The sequence below is a fragment of the Lipotes vexillifer genome, unplaced genomic scaffold, assembly GCF_000442215.2.
Source record: "Lipotes vexillifer unplaced genomic scaffold, Lipotes_vexillifer_v1.1 scaffold395, whole genome shotgun sequence".
Lineage (NCBI taxonomy): Eukaryota > Metazoa > Chordata > Mammalia > Artiodactyla > Lipotidae > Lipotes > Lipotes vexillifer.
Genome location: NW_006797390.1, coordinates 8,920,014 through 8,937,451, shown reverse-complemented (window position 1 = coordinate 8,937,451; position 17,438 = coordinate 8,920,014). Strand labels below are relative to the sequence as shown.

The 17,438-nt window shown below is 48.4% G+C and overlaps 1 protein-coding gene across 1 annotated transcript in view; it reads left to right on the top strand.

Annotated features, from left to right (window-relative positions):
- HDHD5 (haloacid dehalogenase like hydrolase domain containing 5) overlaps positions 1-258 on the top strand; it is a 21,330-nt gene extending 21,072 nt beyond the window's left edge. The window contains 1 exon segment of the mRNA XM_007469523.1: positions 1-258. This exon segment is cut by the window's left edge and continues 19 nt beyond it. Within this exon segment, the coding sequence (XP_007469585.1) occupies positions 1-258 (258 nt within the window).
- The last annotated feature ends 17,180 nt before the right edge of the window (positions 259-17,438 follow it).

The window sequence follows — 17,438 nt, the reverse complement described above, 5'->3', positions numbered from 1 at the left end:
GCCAACCTGTTCCACCAGCACCGGCAGACGAGGCGGGAGGGGGCAGCCCGGAGCTGCGCCGCCATCCTGGTGTGCACCGGCGTGTACAGCCCCCAGGCCCGGGGGCCTGCCGCTCCCGCCCTGGGTGGCGAGGGGCCTCCGTTCCACGGGCACCGGGACCTTGGCTTCAACCCGGGGCTCCTGCAGGCGGCCCACGTGGTGAGCGACGTGCACGAGGCCGTGCGGCTGGTCCTCGGCAAGGAGGGCTGGGCTCTGTAGCAGGGAGGGAGGTGGGCCCGCTGGCTGCCCCCTGCCCGCCACCTCCCCGCCATCGCGGTGACACTCTCGCTCCTCCTGGGCGGGGCCGCACGATTGTTCCCGGGGTAGCATTTGGGTATCAGCCTCAGATTTTTCAAGGCTGGTTCCTGTCTGTCTGTGCTGGCAGCCTGACCCCAGGCTCGTCCTCACTCTGGGGGGTCTTCTGCAGAAGAGGAGGCGGTGCCCGCCTCTGCCCGCTGCCAGCATGGGCTGTAACTCACTCTCAGACACTACTTTTTATGGTAGTTTAGCTTATTGCCCAGAGACTTTGGGCTTATTTTTTTAAGTTAAAATAATTGTAATAAATATTCATTTTGCTGTCCGTTGTGAAGCTCTGTCTGGAATGTACTAAAAAGTCCTGTGGGGAAAAGCTCGTGGGCCGGCGGGGTGGGTGACCTTGAGGCCCAGGCGCTGGTGGCATTTCAGTCCCGTGAGCGCTGACCCCAGCGCACCACAGTCTGGGCCGCGAGCCCCGAGGCCTGCCGTCGACTTAGCCGCTTCCCTGACGTGGAAAGAAAGAGGAGCTTTTCCTCTGGCGGCTCTGAACCCGTGTGTCTCGTACTCCTTCCTGTCGCGGTGGCCCGGTGAGACCCTTCGGTACGGCCCCCGCCTGACCCCAGCAGCACCGACCAGCTGCTCCCTCCCCTCTCCAAACCCTTCTCCCTGGGCAGCACTTGGGCTCCAGGGAGAGGCGAGCGGTGCCCTGCCCTTGAGCGCCAGGGCTGAGCCAGCCCACCTGCGCCCCCAGCGCCCCCAGACAGCAGCAGCTCCTCCCCGCGTGCAGCCCGGCCTCACCTGCAGAACACCCGGGCCAGGGCCCCTCCAGCCCCCGACGCCCCCGGCAGCCTCCCCACTGGTCTACCCCACAGGCCCAGTCAGATGGGAGGTCTGGTCTCTCAGAGGGTCAGGCCCCCTGTGACTTCTCACCACAGCACGGGTGCCCCCCCTCCATCCTGTTCCACCACTTTCCCCTCCACGTTTCGTGGGTCCCCCACGTGCCCTCCTGCCTCAGGGCCTCTTGGACTCGCGGTTCCCTTCCTTCCGACATCCGCGAAGCTCTGTCCCTTTTTAAGGGTCTGGGAATTGTCCCCTCGGAGAGACTCCCTCAACTTCCTATAAAAAAGCAGCACTCTGGGACTCCCCTGGCGGTCTAGCAGTTACGACTCCGCACTTCTGCTTCAGGGGGCACGGGTTCCATCCCTGGTTGGGGAACTAAGATCCCACGTGCAATGTGGTGCAGCACGAAACAAAAAACAAAAAACAAGACAGAAACAAACAAACAGCGCTCTCTTCTCTCCTGTGTCATGTTCCCCATGGTCCTTATCACCCCATGACCTGTATTTACTCCTTATTGCCCGTCTTCTGCTAAAATACTAGCGCTGAGGACTGTCCACGCTGGTTCCTTCTCGAGTCCCCACACCCCCATGCCAGGCGCTTGCAGACCCTGTGGGGCGTCCCACGTCACAGGCAGATGTGGCTTCTCGACTTTCTGTCCCTCGGGGGTGGGCTGGGGCCCTAGCTCCCCGGTCACAGCCATGTAGCCGCGGGCGATCCCCCTCCCCTCTCCAGCTCCTTCCTGTCTGCGGACTGGCGCGTTGGCAATGTGGACTTCACAAAGGAGCTATTTTAGGTACCTCACTGTGTCATGTAGGATTTTGTTCAGCTGCCTGTTTCAGATGCCTGACCACAGTGGCTTGAATGCTTTCTAAGCGTCAGGACGTTCGGAGCAGGCGTCTCAAGCACTCCCCTCGCCCACCGTGCTGGCGTGCAGGCCTGCCCACCTGCAGCATGGCCCCAGCATCCACGGAGAGAGGAGGAAAGGGCGAAGACAGAGCAGGTGGGGCTGAACTCCCTTTAAAGAGCTTTCCCGGAAGGCCCACCTCGCTGGGGGCTCCAGTCCTGTCCTGCTGACCACAGGCGGGAGCCAGAGGCGGGGCCCAGGCATGCCATTGTGCCGACAAAATCAGGGCTTGTTCGTGAGGAAGGCGAGTAGAGGGGACGGCGGGCAGGTGGGCAGCAGTTCAGCCCCTGGGACCGAGCTCTGCACTGGCTCTCCGTCTGAGTGCCCAGAGGACGTGTCTGTTGGGCCACTGAGCCACTGGGTCTGGAGGCCTGTGATGCACATGCTGGCCTTTTCCAGAGCACCTTACACAGGCATCACTGGTCCAACGTTTGTCAGAGCCTCTCAGAGCCCCTCGCGGAGACACGGTTCTCACCACCCCGGTTTATAAATGAGGGCACACGAGGCAGGCCAGTGATCCTTTCCTTTCAGAAACACTGACTGAAGACCCACTTGCTGCCAGGCCCCATGCCGGGCGCCACAGCAGCGACCAGCCATTGGCAACCACACCTGCCCTCGTGGGGTTCGCCTGGTAGTGACCACGCGTCCGAGGTCAGTTAGGAAATGGAGGGGCTGGGCTGACAGCTGGGCCTCCTACTCGGCCATGTCCTCCCGGGACCCTGCCCGCCCTCAGCCAGTCCACTGCCCTTCCTGTGAGTCCTGGAGCAGCTGCTGTCACGGGTACAGCCCCGCGAGCTTGCCCTGGGCCCAGGAGGCTCACAGGGGTGGCTGGGGAGCGGGGGAGGAGTTGGGAAGTCAGCCAGAGCCCAGGTGGAAGGGACGGGGTGACAGAGTCTGTGTGCCTGCCCCTGGCTCTGCCCTGTGGCTGGCAGCTGCTCTCTGGGGCCCTTTCTCTCCCTCTCTTACTCCTGGTTTCCTGAAGGTGGCAGGAGCCCCTCCAGATGGGGTACAGGAGGGTAGGCGACTGCAGCAGCATCACGCAGGTGCAGGGCCAAGGGCAGGCCTGGGCACTTGGCTCCGGACGGGTCTCATTGCTCAGGGGCTTTGTCTGGACCCTGGAACCAAAACCCACAAGCATCCGCTTCATTGCTCAGTCTGACTGAGTGAAAATGTTATCTTTTTGTGTTTTGAAGGAGCCAAGTGATTACAAACGAGACGCTGTGAGTCACTCTGAACGGGAAGTAAGTGCATGTTTATAGTAAAGTGATCAGCCTGGAGCAGGACTGGACCGTCAGCTGCCCACTTGGGTCCCCAGTCCTGAACCCTGGCACTTTCTCAGTGTCCCCATGGTGGTGGTAGCTTCTGGCCTCCTGAGGACACCTCTGGGCTGAGGCAGGTGGGGAGCCAGCAGGTAGTCAGGGCTCCCAGCAGAGCTAGGGTTGCTGTAGCAACCGGATGCTGCCTTGAGGGCGGATTTTTAAAATATCTTGGCTATAATCGTTTTTTCCCCCCAATCTCTCTGTCACTTCCCCCGTGCTGCGTGGTGTGGCGAGGCTGGGTCGCCCCGGGACGCCTGCCTGCTCTCTGCCTGGGGCTCCTGGCAGCTTCTTGCGGGGCTGGATGTGGGAGGAGTGTCTCCGGGTGTGAACTGCTGCGAAGCTGTCAGGGCTTCGGCTTTTGCTTCCAGCCTTCTCCAGCTCTTGGATCCAAAAACCTTCTGTCATTTTCTCTTTTTGGGGAGGCAGAGAAGAGGGGTCTAGCTTGAAACTCCCACCCTCCCACAGAAAAAAACCCACAAAACTCCCCTCCCTCCTCCCACTCTGGTGCATACCCCTACCAGAACAGCCGTAGCATCCTGGCACCACTCTCTGCAGGGGGAGGGGTGTCCCCTCTTGTCTGCTTTTTCCTTTGGTGTTTCTAACTTCCTCTTTTGGCTTCATTTATTCACTCAACAAATGCCTGTAGAGCACCTACTAAGCCCCTGAAAGAAATGAAAAACTGCCTTGTCATGGAGAAGTTCATCCCTGTCTTGATCTTGGACTTGGTCCTATCAGATTTCAAACATTTTTCTAAAGTTACAGTAATTAAGACAGTGTTCTCTTGGCAGAGGGAGGGATACAAACCAATGGGACAAAACAGCACTCAGAAACACATAAGAAAATACGGCCTAACAAAATAAATGTGTATTTCTTGCTCATTTCATGGTCTGATGTGGGCTATGTGCTGTCCTTGGCCTTTCCCTCCAGGTGGTGACTCGGGCATTCAGCCTCCTTCCATTTGTGACGCTGTCATCTTCAAAGAGGGAGGGAGGGTGTCTGAACGTGGAGGGACTTGGGTGAGACGTGGTCTTGGTGGTCAGCACTTCTGTCCATGCCCACTGACCACGCACGTGGTTCCAGTGCCACTCCCAAGAGGACAGGGAGTGTGAGGAAAAGGAAGTGGGATCAGTCGGCATCTACCCTGTCTCTGTTGCCCTATATTACTGTTTACTAGGATAAAGAAAGTTGGATTTGCTTAGTTTCATTTAAATTCATGAATATATGTTGCAATTTGTTTCTGTATATTTATTGAGTTGATCATAAATGTTTTTCTCCTTTAATCTGTTCATTTGGTAAATGACATTCATAAATTTTCTTTTCATCTTTAACTCTGCCTTTCATTCCTGTGATAAAACCTAATTGGCTATGTTATATGTTGCTGTCTACCATTAGCTAGAATTTTGTTTATGTTCATAAATGAGACTGGCCTGTACAGTTTAACTTTTTTCTACTGCCTTTGTCTGGTTTTGATATCAATTGTATTAGCCTCATAAAATAAATGGTGACGGGGCTTCCCTGGTGGCGCAGTGGTTGATATCTGCCTGCCAATGCAGGGGACACGGGTTTGAGCCCTGGTCTGGGAAGATCCCACATGCCGCGGAGCAACTAAGCCCGTGAGCCACAACTACTGAGCCTGCGCGTCTGGAGCCTGTGCTCCGCAACAAGAGAGGCCGCGACAGTGAGAGGCCCACGCACCGCGATGAAGAGTGGCCCTTGCTCGCTGCAACTAGAGAAAAGCCCTCGCACAGAAACGAAGACCCAACACAGCCAAAAATAATAAATAAATAAATAAATAAATAAATAAATAAAAATAAAAATAAAAATGGTGACACATTTCATCTTTTCCTATTTTTGGAACAGTTTGTTTAAAATGGGATTATCAGTGCCTTGAATATTGGTAGAACACACAAAACCATCTGAACCTGGTAAATTTTGGAGGGGAGACTTAATTACTGATTCATTTTCTCTAATAATTAAATGTATATTCAGACTTTTCTACTTAGTTTAGGAAAGTCATGTTTTTCTAGGGAATTTTCCATTTTTCTCTAAGTTTTCAAATACAGTGGTGTAACACTGTTCATAATATTCTCATAATTAAAAATCTGTTTCTGTAGTTAGACATCTTTTTCATTCCTATTATTGCTTTTATTTATGTTTTCTCCCTTTTTTTCTTAATAAATCATGTCAGACCTTTGTGTATTTAAACATCAGTTTTTTGTTTTTTGTTTTTTTTTTTGCGGTACGCGGGCCTCTCACTGCTGTGGCCTCTCCCGTTGCACAGCACAGGCTCCGGATGTGCAGACTCAGTGGCCATGGCTCACGGGCCCAGCACCTCCGCGGCATGAGGGATCCTCCCGTACCGGGGCACGAACCCGCGTCCCCTGCATTGGCAGGCGGATTCTCAACCACTGTGCCACCAGGGAAACCCTAAACATCAGTTTTTATTATTTCTGTTTTTATCTTTAATATTTCCTTCTTTATGTTTTCATTGAATTTACTTGTTCTTTCTTCAATTTATTAATTTGAATGCTTAGCTTATTAATTTGTAGTCTTTCTGCATTTGTAACAAACATTTAAGGCTATACATTTTCCTCTAAGTTTTGCTTTGGCTGTATCTCATTCATTTTGTCAAGTAATATTTTCATGATCGTTTAATTCTAAGTATTTTCTAATTTTTGTGTGAGTTATTTGGAAGAATGTTTAAAATTTTCCAACTGTTTGGGGAGTGATTGGTGATATTTATGTTGCTGTGTTCTAATCTAATTGCTTTGAGGTCAAGGAATATAGTCTGTACATGATCAGGTTTTATAAATGTTGCACATACATTTGTAAACTGTGTGTGGTATCTAATTTTTTGTAGAGTTCTACATTCAGCCATTAGATCAGCCTTGTGTTTAAACTTGTATATGTATTTACCAGTGTTTTATCTGTTTGATCTGTTAATTACTGAGAGATGTGTTTACATGCCCCACTATAATTAGGTATTTGCCAATTTCTCATTATAATATTATCCATTTTGCTTTATATATATTTTAAGCTATGTTATTATGTACACACAAGTTCAGAATTTTGCTGTCTTTCTGGAACTTGGTTCTTTTATAGCAGCAAATACTTATATAGTACAACATGCCAGCATTTTCTAAGTGTTCTCAATATATTAATTTACTTATCCCTCATAAAAACTCTATGAAGTAGGTGCTATTATTGTCCCCATTTTACAGATGAGAAAATTGAGGACAGAGAAATTAAGTAACTTGACCAAGGTCACCCAGCTTCTGAGTGGTGGAGTCAGGATTTGAACTCAGATAGTCTGGCTCTAGTGTGTGTGCCCTTAACTACTATGCTATACTGTCTCCTTTATGACTATATGGTGAAATTCTTTATTTCTAATAATTTTCTTGGGTATAAAGTTTATTTTTTTCTTTTCTTTTCTTTTTTGGCCACGCTGTGTGGCATGCAGGATCTTAGTTCCCCAAATAGAAATTGAAACCGTGCCCCCTGTATTGGGAGCACGGAGTCTTAACCACTGGACCACCAGGGAAGTCCCAAAGTTTATTTTTTTCCTAATGTTAATATAGCCATGCCAGTTTTTTTAGTTAACATTTGCCTGGTTTATTTATATAAATGCATTACAAAAATATATATGTCTACATATTTTCTTCAACATTCACTTTCAATCTGTCTTTTTGTTTTAGAGATATTTCTTATATAAAAGCATATAGCTGGGAATTAAAAAAAATCCAATCCAAATTTTTTCCAAAAAATGTTTTTTTTTTTTTTTTTTTTTTTTCCTTGCGTTATGCGGGCCTCTCACTGCTGTGGCCTCTCCCATTTGCGGAGCACAGGTTCCGGACGCGCAGGCCCAGCGGCCATGGCTCACGGGCCCAGCCGCTCCGCGGCATGTGGGATCCTCCCGAAACGGGGCACGAACCCGCGTCTCCTGCATCGGCAGGCGGACCCTCAAGCACTGCGCCACCAGGGAAGCCCAATCTCTGTTATTTAATAGGACATTTATTGTGATTACTGATATATTTTGCTTTATTTTTTTACCATCCATTGCATTATGGCTTCTGTTATTTCTGATGAGAAGCCTGCTGTCAATCTAACTGTTATGTTGTGATTTACTGTCTGGTTTCTCTTTTGTGTGTGTGTGTGTGTGTGTGTGTGTGTGTGTGTGTGTGTGTGTGTTTTTGCAGTACGCGGGCCTCTCACTGTTGTGGCCTCTCCCGTTGCGGAGCACAGGCTCCGGGCGCACAGGATCAGCGGCCATGGCTCACGGGCCCAGCCGCTCCGCGGCATATGGGATCTTCCCGGACCGGGGCACAAACCCGTGTCCCCTGAATCGGCAGGCAGACTCTCAACCACTGCGCCACCAGGGAAGCCTGTCTGGTTTCTCTTAAGATCTTTTCCTTTAGATGCTCTCCAGTTTCACATCTGAGCATCTGGGAGCATATTTATTTTTATTGATACTGTTTAGGATTTATTGAGATTCTTAAATCTATGGGTTGGAGAAGTTTTTCCACCAGCTTTGGAAAATTCTCAGCCAGAATTTCTTTGTTATCTTTCCCCCACTCTTTCAAGTTTCTCCTTCTGGAACTTCTATTAGGCATATTTTGAATCTTCCCAATCCACCCACCTTGTCTTTTGATTTCTTTTTATATGTCACAACCTCTAGCTCTCTCTACTGCATTCTAGAGAATGTCATCAGGTATGTTATGACATTTACTAAGTCTCTTTAGTTGCCTCTAATCTGCTGCTTAATCCATCTATTATGTATTTATGGCTGCGTTGGGTCTTTGTTGCTGCGCGCGGATTTTCTTCTGGTTGCATCGAGCGGGGGTTACTCCTTGTTGCGGTGCATGGGCTTCTCATTGCGGTGGCTTCTCTTGCTGCAGAGCACGGGCTCTGGATGCGTGGGCTTCAGTAGTTGCAGCATGCCGGCTCAATAGTTGTGGCTTGCGGGCTCTAGAGCGCAGGCTCAGTAGTTGTGGCACATGAGCTTAGTTGCTCCGCGGCATGTGGGATCTTTCTGGACCAGGGCTCGAACCCGTGTCCCCTGCATTGGTAGGCGGATTCTTAACCACTGCACCACCAGGGAAGTCCTCATCTATTAATTTTTTTCAATGACTAAATATTTGAAATCTGAAGTTCTTTTTAAAAACATCTTCATTTTTTTGTATTAAGAGATTTTTTTTCTAATATAACATTTAATTCCATTAAAGATTTTTAAACTGTTTTTTAAACATTTTCTTAGCGGTTGCTCTAGGGCTAATAATATACATCTTAGCTTATGATTTATACCAATTTGGTTTCAGTGAGATATAGAAACTATGTTTCTATATGTTTCTGTTGCCCTCTTCCCTTTTTATTACTATTATTGTTGCACATATTAGATTTATATATGTTACAGAGCCCAATAATACAGTCTTACAATGATTACTTTTATATAATTTTATGTCTTAAGGAAGCTGAGGTCGACTCTCCTTCTATGGGAGAGAAAGTATATATTTATAAAGTTTGTCATACTAAACTTATTTACCATTTCTGGTTCACTTCATTTTTGAGGATTCAAGTTACCATCTGATGCCAGATCCTTGCTTTATTACAGTTTCGCTCCCACCCACTTCTTTTGTGCTCTTATGGGCAAATATATTACATTTTTATATATTAAAGTTCCAACAATACAGTTATAATTATATGGTTTTATGCGATTGCTTTTTTTTCAAGACAATTTTAAAAATAGCAGTTTTATGTCCACAGCAAAATTGAGAGGAAGGTACAGAGATTTCCCACATACCACCCACCCCCGGCCCATATGCATAGCTCCCCCCAACCCTGCTATCAGCATCCCCCACCAGATGGTACATTTGTTATAATCAAGGAATCTGCATGAACACATCATCATCACCTGAGGTCCATGGTTTACATTAGGCTTACTCTTAGTGTTGTACATTGTATGGGTTTGGACAAATTGTACTGATATACATCCAGTACAGTATCATACAGGGTATTCTCACTGCCCTCAAAGTCCTCTGGGCTTCACCTATTCATCCCTCCCTCCCTCCTCACTTTTGGTAACCACTGATCTTTTTACTGTCTCCATAGTTCTGCCTTTTCCAGAATGTCATATAGTTGGAATCATATAGTATGTAACCTTTTTCAGATTGGCTTCTTTCATTTAGTAATATGCATTTAAGTTTCCCCATGTCTTTTCATGGCTTGAGAGCTTATTTCTTTTTAGTGCTCAATAGTATTCCATTGTGTGAATGTCCCCCAGTTTATTTATCATTTCACCTGCTGAGCCAAGCATCTCGGTTGCTTCCAAGTTTGGCAATTATGAATAAACCTGCTATAAATATCCAAGTGCAGATTTTTGTGTGGACATAAGTTTTCAACCCCTTTGGGTAAATACCAAGGAGCATGACTGCTGGAAAGCAATATGTTTAGTTTTGTTAAAACTCCAAACTATCTTCCAAAGTGGCTGTAGCATTCTGCATTCATTCCCACTGACAACGCATGAGAGTTCCTGTTCTGCATCCTCACCAGCGTTTGGTGTTGTCAGTGCTCTGGATTTTGGCCATGCTAATAGGTGTGCCGTGGTATCTCACTGTTGTTTTAATTTTCATTTCCCTGCTGACAAGTGATGTCGAGCATCTTTTCATATGCTTATTTGCCATCTGTATATCTTCTTTGGTGAGATGTCTGTTAAGGTTCTTCGGCCCATTTTTAATATTGGGTTGTTTGTTTTCTTATTGTTGAATTTTAAGAATCCTGTGTATATTTTGGATAATAGCCCTTTATCAGATGTGTCTTTTGCACACATTTTCTCGCAGTCTGTGGTTTGTCTTCTTATTCTCTTGACAGTGTCTTTTGCAGAACAGACATTTTAAATTTTAATAAAGTCTAGTTTACCAATTCTTTCTTTTACAGATCATGTCTTTTTGGTGTTGTATGTAAAAAGTCATCGCCAAGCCCCAAGATCTAGGTTATTTCTCTTGTTATCTTTTGGGACTTTTATATTTACTTTTGCATTTTACATTTAGGTATGGAATCCATTTTGAGTTAATTCTTGTGAAGGGTGTAACGTCTGTGTCTAGAATCATTTTTTTGCTTGTGAATGTCCAGTTGTTCCAGCACCATTTGATGAAAAGATGGTATTGCTTTTTAACTAAGTTAGAAGAAAGGAGAAGAAATACATATTTACATTATTTCCTATAATTACCTATATAATGACCTTTACTGGCAATCTTGTGTGTGTGTGTGTGTGTGTGTGTGTGTGTGTGTGTGGATTTGAATTATTGCTTCCAGCCTGAAGAACTTCCTTCTATATAGTATTTTTTATAAGGCAGGTGTGCCAGCAACATTTCTCAGATTTGTTTATCAAGAAATGTATTAATTTCACCTTCAATTTTGAAAGTTTTGCTGGGTATAAGAATTTTGTTTCACCTTTCCTTTCAGGACTTCTAATATGTCATCCCTCTGGCTTCCGGGCTCCACTCTTTCTCATGAGAAGTTTACTATCACTCTTCTTGGAATTCCCTTGTTTGTGATGTGGTTTTTCTCTTGCTCTGTTCAAGATTTTCTCTTTGTCTTTATCTTTTAACATTTTGATTGTGATGTGTCTGGCTATGGGTCTCTGCACTTATCCTGCTCAGAGTTTTTGAGTTTCTTGGATGTGTAGATTAATGTTTTTCATCAAATTTGGGAAGCTTTCAGACATTTTTTCCCTGAATATCTTTTTTCTGCTCCCTTTTTTCTCTCCTGTCCTTCAGATGCTCCCATTGTATATATGTTGATGAAGTCAGTTGTGTCCCATCTCTCTCTGAGGTTCTGTTCCTTTTTTTCTTAATTCTTTTTTCTTTGTTCTTACAAGTGTTTAATTTCTATCAATGTATCTTTAAGTTGGCGTATTCTTCTGCCAGCTCAAATGTACAGTTGAGTCCCTCGTTAGTTTTATATTTTAGCTAATGTACTTTTCAACTCCAAAGTTTCCATTTGGTTCTTTCTTTTTATTATTATAATTTCTATCTCTTTATAGACATTCTCTATTTGACGAGACATTGTCATTATACTTTCCTTTAATTCTTTAAACATGGTTTCCTTTAGTTCTCTGAATATATTATAATAGCTGCTTTGGAGTCCTTGTCTGGTAAATCCAATATCTGGGCCCCTCAAAAACAGTTTCTATTGTCTGTATTTCTTTCTTTGTGTATGGGTCACACTTCCTATTTCTTTACATCTCATAATTTTTTGTTGAAAACTGGACATTTAAGATAATATATTGTAGCAACTCTGGAAACTGTGATCCCTTACCTCCCCCATCCCCCAGCCAGGATTTTTTGTTATTGGTACTTGATTTTTTGTTATTTAGTGATATGGGTAGATGAATTCAGTGAGGTCTGTTTTTCCTGTAGTGTGAAGCCTCTGATGTGTACACAGATCTCTCTGCCCCCTGGGATGGCCACAGTGTTAGCTGGGTTCTCACTGACTGTCTTTTCCCCAATCTCTTTGTTAACCTTTGGCAGCTTTGCCTCTATTGGTATCACACTGAACTGTTAAGCTCCACTAATTGTTACCTGATTGCTCTGTTATTTTTGACAATATCCTGGGACATAAACTGCTCCACATCTGATCTGATGAAGTTGGGCCCCTTTGCAGGGGTAGTTCTTAAGACCAGTCTTTGAGGCTTGCTCTGACCCCAGCCGGGTTCTTTTCAGCTGTCTCTCTGTTAAACTCCTGGCTGGTTTGTTTCACTTGTTCCATCAGGGAACCACCAGCCTCCTTTAAGTGACTCACCACCAAGGTCTTCCTTCTTTTCAGTAGTGCCCTTAGGCTTGAACTTCCCTGCACTCTGTTCCAAGTGAGCCAGTCCCCTTAGCCTGAGCTACCGAACCCTCTGTTTCTACACCCAAGGCAAAAGCTCCATGCCAACACCCTGGACCTGGGTACAGCAACCTGCTTCTCTTAGAGTGATACACCTTTTCCATGAGTTGGAAGGGGATGGGAGGAGGGGGTAGTAGCCCCTTGTCTTCTCAGTTTGCCTCTCCCTGCACAGAACCTCTACCCTACAGGTGAGCTGGGACAGGAGATTGGGTTAAGGTAACCAAGGCCTGCCACACCTAGATTACAGCTTCCAGTCTACAAGTGGGGACTGGATAGAGGTAGGGAGCCACAGGCCTCTCAGCTGTGCTTCTGTGGAACAGAGTTTCTGCACATGAAGCTGTGGGGCAGGGAAAGGGGAGATGAGAAATGCAGTGACCAGTCCCTCCGGAGGGAAACTATCGTCCTACACTCGCAGATGGGGAGGAGGGGCCCCTTCTTGGCCACGCTCACCTGGAGGTGAGTTTCTGCCACATTGAGCTGGGGGAGGGGAGGGGACAGGTTGTGGCTTCAATGCCACAGACTCTCACTGTTCTTAATGAGATTTAGCAGATTTCTTGAATAAACGTTTTTCCATTTGCTGTGTGCCCTAAGACAATTTTCAGAAATTTTAAATGGGGGAATTCCCTGGTGGTCCAGTGGTTAGGACTCCACACTTCCAATGCCGGGGGCCCGGGCTCGATCCCTGGTCGGTGAACTAAGATCCTGCAAGCAGCGTGGCACAGCCAAATAAAAAAAAAAAAAAGAAATTTTAAATGTTTTTTTTCAATTTATTTGTTATTGAAGAGTATAGTTGAAGAGTACAATGTTGTGTAAATGGTTGTTTTTTATAATTTCCACCAGTTATGATGATTTCACTGGGGAGAAAGTTCACAGAGAGCCGCACACTCTGATGCTTGGATGCACTTCTCCCTGCCTTGTTCCTTCTGTTTTCTCCACTCTTCTTTTTCATAGTATTTTATTCTTTTTTATGCTCTTAGGGGGGGGGGGGGTCTAATCTTGCTATATGTTTCATACACTGGCTTTCATTCATGATGGGTTATTTCCTTGTGTGTCTTGCAATTTGGTATTGTGAACTGACTTTTACTGGTGCTTTATCCGTGGGAATCCTCTAAGGCTTGGTTTGACGGTATGTCCCCCCAGAACTGTTTGTATTTGCTTTTGCTAGGTATCCATGGTTATTACCAGCCTACAACCAATATTTATGTTACTTTCTCAGCTTGAGATTGTGCAAATCTCAAATCTATGGGTGGTATAGTCCAATGGTTATGAATTCCCAGGAGAGAGATTTTTTTTTTTTTGCGGTACGCGGGCCTCTCACTGTCGTGGCCTCTCCCGTTGCGGAGCACAGGCTCCGGATGTGCAGGCTCAGCGGCCATGGCTCACGGGCCCAGCCGCTCCGCGGCATGTGGGATCTTCCCGGACCGGGGCACGAACCCGCGTCCCCCGCATCGGCAGGCGGACTCCCGACCACTGCGCCACCAGGGAAGCCCCAGGAGAGATTTTTATGCCACTTCAAGCCTAGGCCAATGCTCCTTCATCTGCCTGTGGCCTTTCTGTTTGGGTGGGAGATCTATTTTCCTGTTCACGCTTTCACTGAGTCCTGGATTTATGCGGGAAGCCCAGCTCTGTGCTCTTGTCGCATTTGGCTTGAATGCCAGGTGTCAACATGCCCACAAGTGCTGCCCAAGAGGACACGCCACAGCGATGCAATTGCTCTGTAACTGCTGTTCCGTGTAGTAGCCACCAGTCACATGGGGCTTCTGAGCACTGGAAATGTGGCGAGTGAGACTGAGGAACTGAATTTGAAATTTTAACTTATTTCAAATGATATTTATTTTTAATTTTATTATTATTATTTATTCATTTACTTACTTTTGGCCTCTCCGTGCAGCAAGCAGGATCTTAGTTCCTTGACCAGGGATTGAACCCGGGCCCCCTGCAGCGGAAGTGCGGAGTCCTAACCACTGGACGGCCAGGGAAGTCCCCGTTGATACTTATTTAAATACATTCAGATTTAGGTATCTGCTTGTGGCTGGTCCCCGCTGTGTCAGACCAACCACACATCTGAAGCATCATGTACTCCACCCGCCATTCCAGTTTCCTCTTCATGGACGGCCCCAAGGGTTCATCTTACTCTCTTAACTGCGCCCTTAAACTGTTCAGTTTTACCTGGTGTTTTCGGTAAGCTGGGAGGTCTCATACATTTTGTTCACAATATCGCCGGAATGGAACACAGCCTCTGCTTCCATTTTCTCTCCCCTCCAGCCCATCGGTTCTGCTGCAAAGTAATTTTTCTATGATGCAAATCTGTCCACGTGACATGTCTGCTTTCAAGAGGTCCCTGTTCTCCCAGAATGTAGCCCAAGCTCAGCCCGGCCCCCGAGGTCCTCTGTGACCTGGCCCTGCCTATAGCCCCTCCGTTTACCCGTCATGCTGAAGCCAAGCACGCGGAACTCCTCGGCGTTGCCTGGCGACCTCACACTGTGCATCCTCCGTCTGTCCTGCTCCTCCCTGAAATGCCCACCAGTCCCGAGTCCACGTCCCAGCTGCTAACCAGCCTCTGCTTTCCTTTCCCAACCGTGCTCATGTCCTTTGCTCCTCTAGGCCCCATATAGAATTTGGCCATAACCTTCACAATACTTGACTGTGCTTTCTTGTTTATGTGTCTGTCCCCCTCGCAGCCTGGACTCCTAGGAAAGGACTTGCGGTTCTTAGCCTCTGGAGCCCTGGCACCCAGGCCAGGGGTTGAGTGACACTTGCAGGCACTGATGCTGGACTTTCTCCTTTGCCCGCGAGGGTAGTGCCTCGCTGTGGGCCGTCCATGGGGTGGCCCAAGCCACAGCCTGGCTCCGGGCCTTAGGGGCGCTCTGCAGTGGGTAGCTGGAGTGTTAGTGTCACAGACTCTCCAAGTTCTGAGGCTTCAGTTCCTAGTAAGCCGAAGCTTCGCAGACCCGTCCTGCTCCAGCCACAGCCCCCTGCCCACTTCCCCTCCACTTCTGGCAGTCGGCACCGTGACTGTGAGATTGGGCACCTGAGGGCCTGCTGGGCCTTTCCACGGGGGGCCCCGGTGAGGCCCCACATGCTCGTGGACGGCGCCCTTTGGCCCCGCCCTTCATTCTCCCTGTGGAGGGAAGAGGGCAGGCTGACAAACAGATGGTGGTCAGTGAGGACTGGGCCTTGGTTCAGGGCTGGGAGAGCTGGCCCTGCCCGCTGAGCTTTCCTGGGCTGCTGAGATGACGGAGGCATCTCTCCTCCCTCCCAGCCCATCTGCCGCTGCCCCAGGAGGATGAGGGTATCAGGTCTCCAAACGAGCCTTACCCAATGACACCCCCGCCCGTTTAACAGGTGCTCAGGGAAATGACTTTTGGATTGAAAACTGCTTAGTTTGTCCCTAACTCCCAGGATGCCATCCTAGGCTTGTGAGAAGGAGCGTGGTAGGTGGGTGATGTGACGAGCTGTGTGGCTGGGAGCAGGGTGCCCTCCTTCTGTCTCTGTCCCCAGGTATCGCATGTAAGATGTAAGCACAGACCTCGGGGGCTTAGGAGCTGCTCGGTGACTGTGTTTTCCCTTTTCCAGATCCTTGTGGGATGTTTGTACTTACTTTATATACGAGAAAGTCTTAACTTCCTTCTTCTCATCCTAGCCACATCTTTGTCAAGCCCATCACGGACTGAAGTGAAGGCTCTCTGTGTTTGTGTGTGTGCATGTACACAGACTTAGACATAACCCAGTGCAAAGCCGAGGTCCCTCTGGTACCCAGACCACCAGCATACTCTGTCGTGTGCCCTGATTTCTTCCCCTTATTATCTGTGGTCTTTTTATTCAGAGCCTCAGACCTGAAAGAAATTGGGTTAAAGAATCTCATAAGAAGTTACTCTGAGCAATTGAGTCCATTTCCCAGAAATGCAAGGATAACTTCAAAGGGCTGGTACAACCCAAGTTCCCAGGGAGGAAACCCGTCCTCAGGAGGTACCCTGGGCGAGGGCTGGCCTGATGGGCAAGGGCAGGAGGGAGCTGGGCGGGTGGCCAGGGCAGCAGGTCTGGGGTGGGGTGGGGACAGATTCTCCAGCGTCCCCTCGGCAGCCCAATTCTCAGCCTGCATCAGCTGCTCCCACTTCCTCTGCTGCTTCATTGACGTGAGCAGGAGTTGTGGGCCAGCTTTCGGGTTAGCGGCTGGCTGGTGTCCTCCCTGGGGGAGAGCTGGGAGCCAGGCTGTAATCTGTCCCATTAGCAGTTGGCAGCTCCCAGCCCGCTTTTTCACCTGGACCGGCTCCATGCTGACATCGCCGGACCCGCTGTGACGCTCATGGATGCGGGCCACCTGCGCTGTTCGCTCCGCCATGCCCCGTGTGGGTGGCCTTGGCGCCAGCGGTCAGGGCTGAATCTCTGACACCGTGAAGCCTGTGACTAGCTCCAAGAACTGCTGCTCCCAGCGAGAGCCGCTCTGCTCCCTGGCGCGTTGCGAAGCACAGAGCTATCGGGGAGCTGAGCTCGGAACGTGGCCTCGGGAAGGGCTCCAGCCCAGAAAACAGTCATTAGTAGCCTGTGCTGTGAGTAAATGTTCCCGGGGCTTGAGACATGAGCTAAATGGAATTGCGATGATCACACAAGCTACTTTTAACACACTCCGTGACAGGCATTGGGCCAAACCCTTCGAACTCGTGACCTCTCTTAATACAACAGCCTGGGAAGGTAGATGTTGGTCCCTTTTTACAGTTGGATAATCCTAGGGTCAGAGAGGTGAAATAACCGGTGCAAGATCACACAGGCCACATGGCAGAGCTGAGACCACACCCCGGAGCTCAGCTGCCCCCCACACCTGCTGGGCTGCATGACGACTGGACACGGACCCAGCGTGTGCCCGGGGCGGGCTGCGGGCGCTAAACCCCACATCTGCCGTGGATTGGTTGTACAGAGCTCTGCGCTTGTAGCTGCAGGGCTGCTGTGTTCCCGTCCACGGCCCCGTCTGTAGCATTCACCATCGCAGCTTTGGGCCTCTTTTCCATGGAGGCACCTCTAGGTGTTTAATTTCCTCTGCTAGCTGCCTCTTGCTCTTGTTTCCCATTCCCGCTTTAAGAACGTCAGAGAATACTGAAAACCTTCTTGGCTGGGGCCACACGCACCGTCCTTTTACTGCTCCTTTCTTCCCAAGCATTTATATTCAGAGAGCTGCTCCATTCACTGGAAATTGCTCCCCC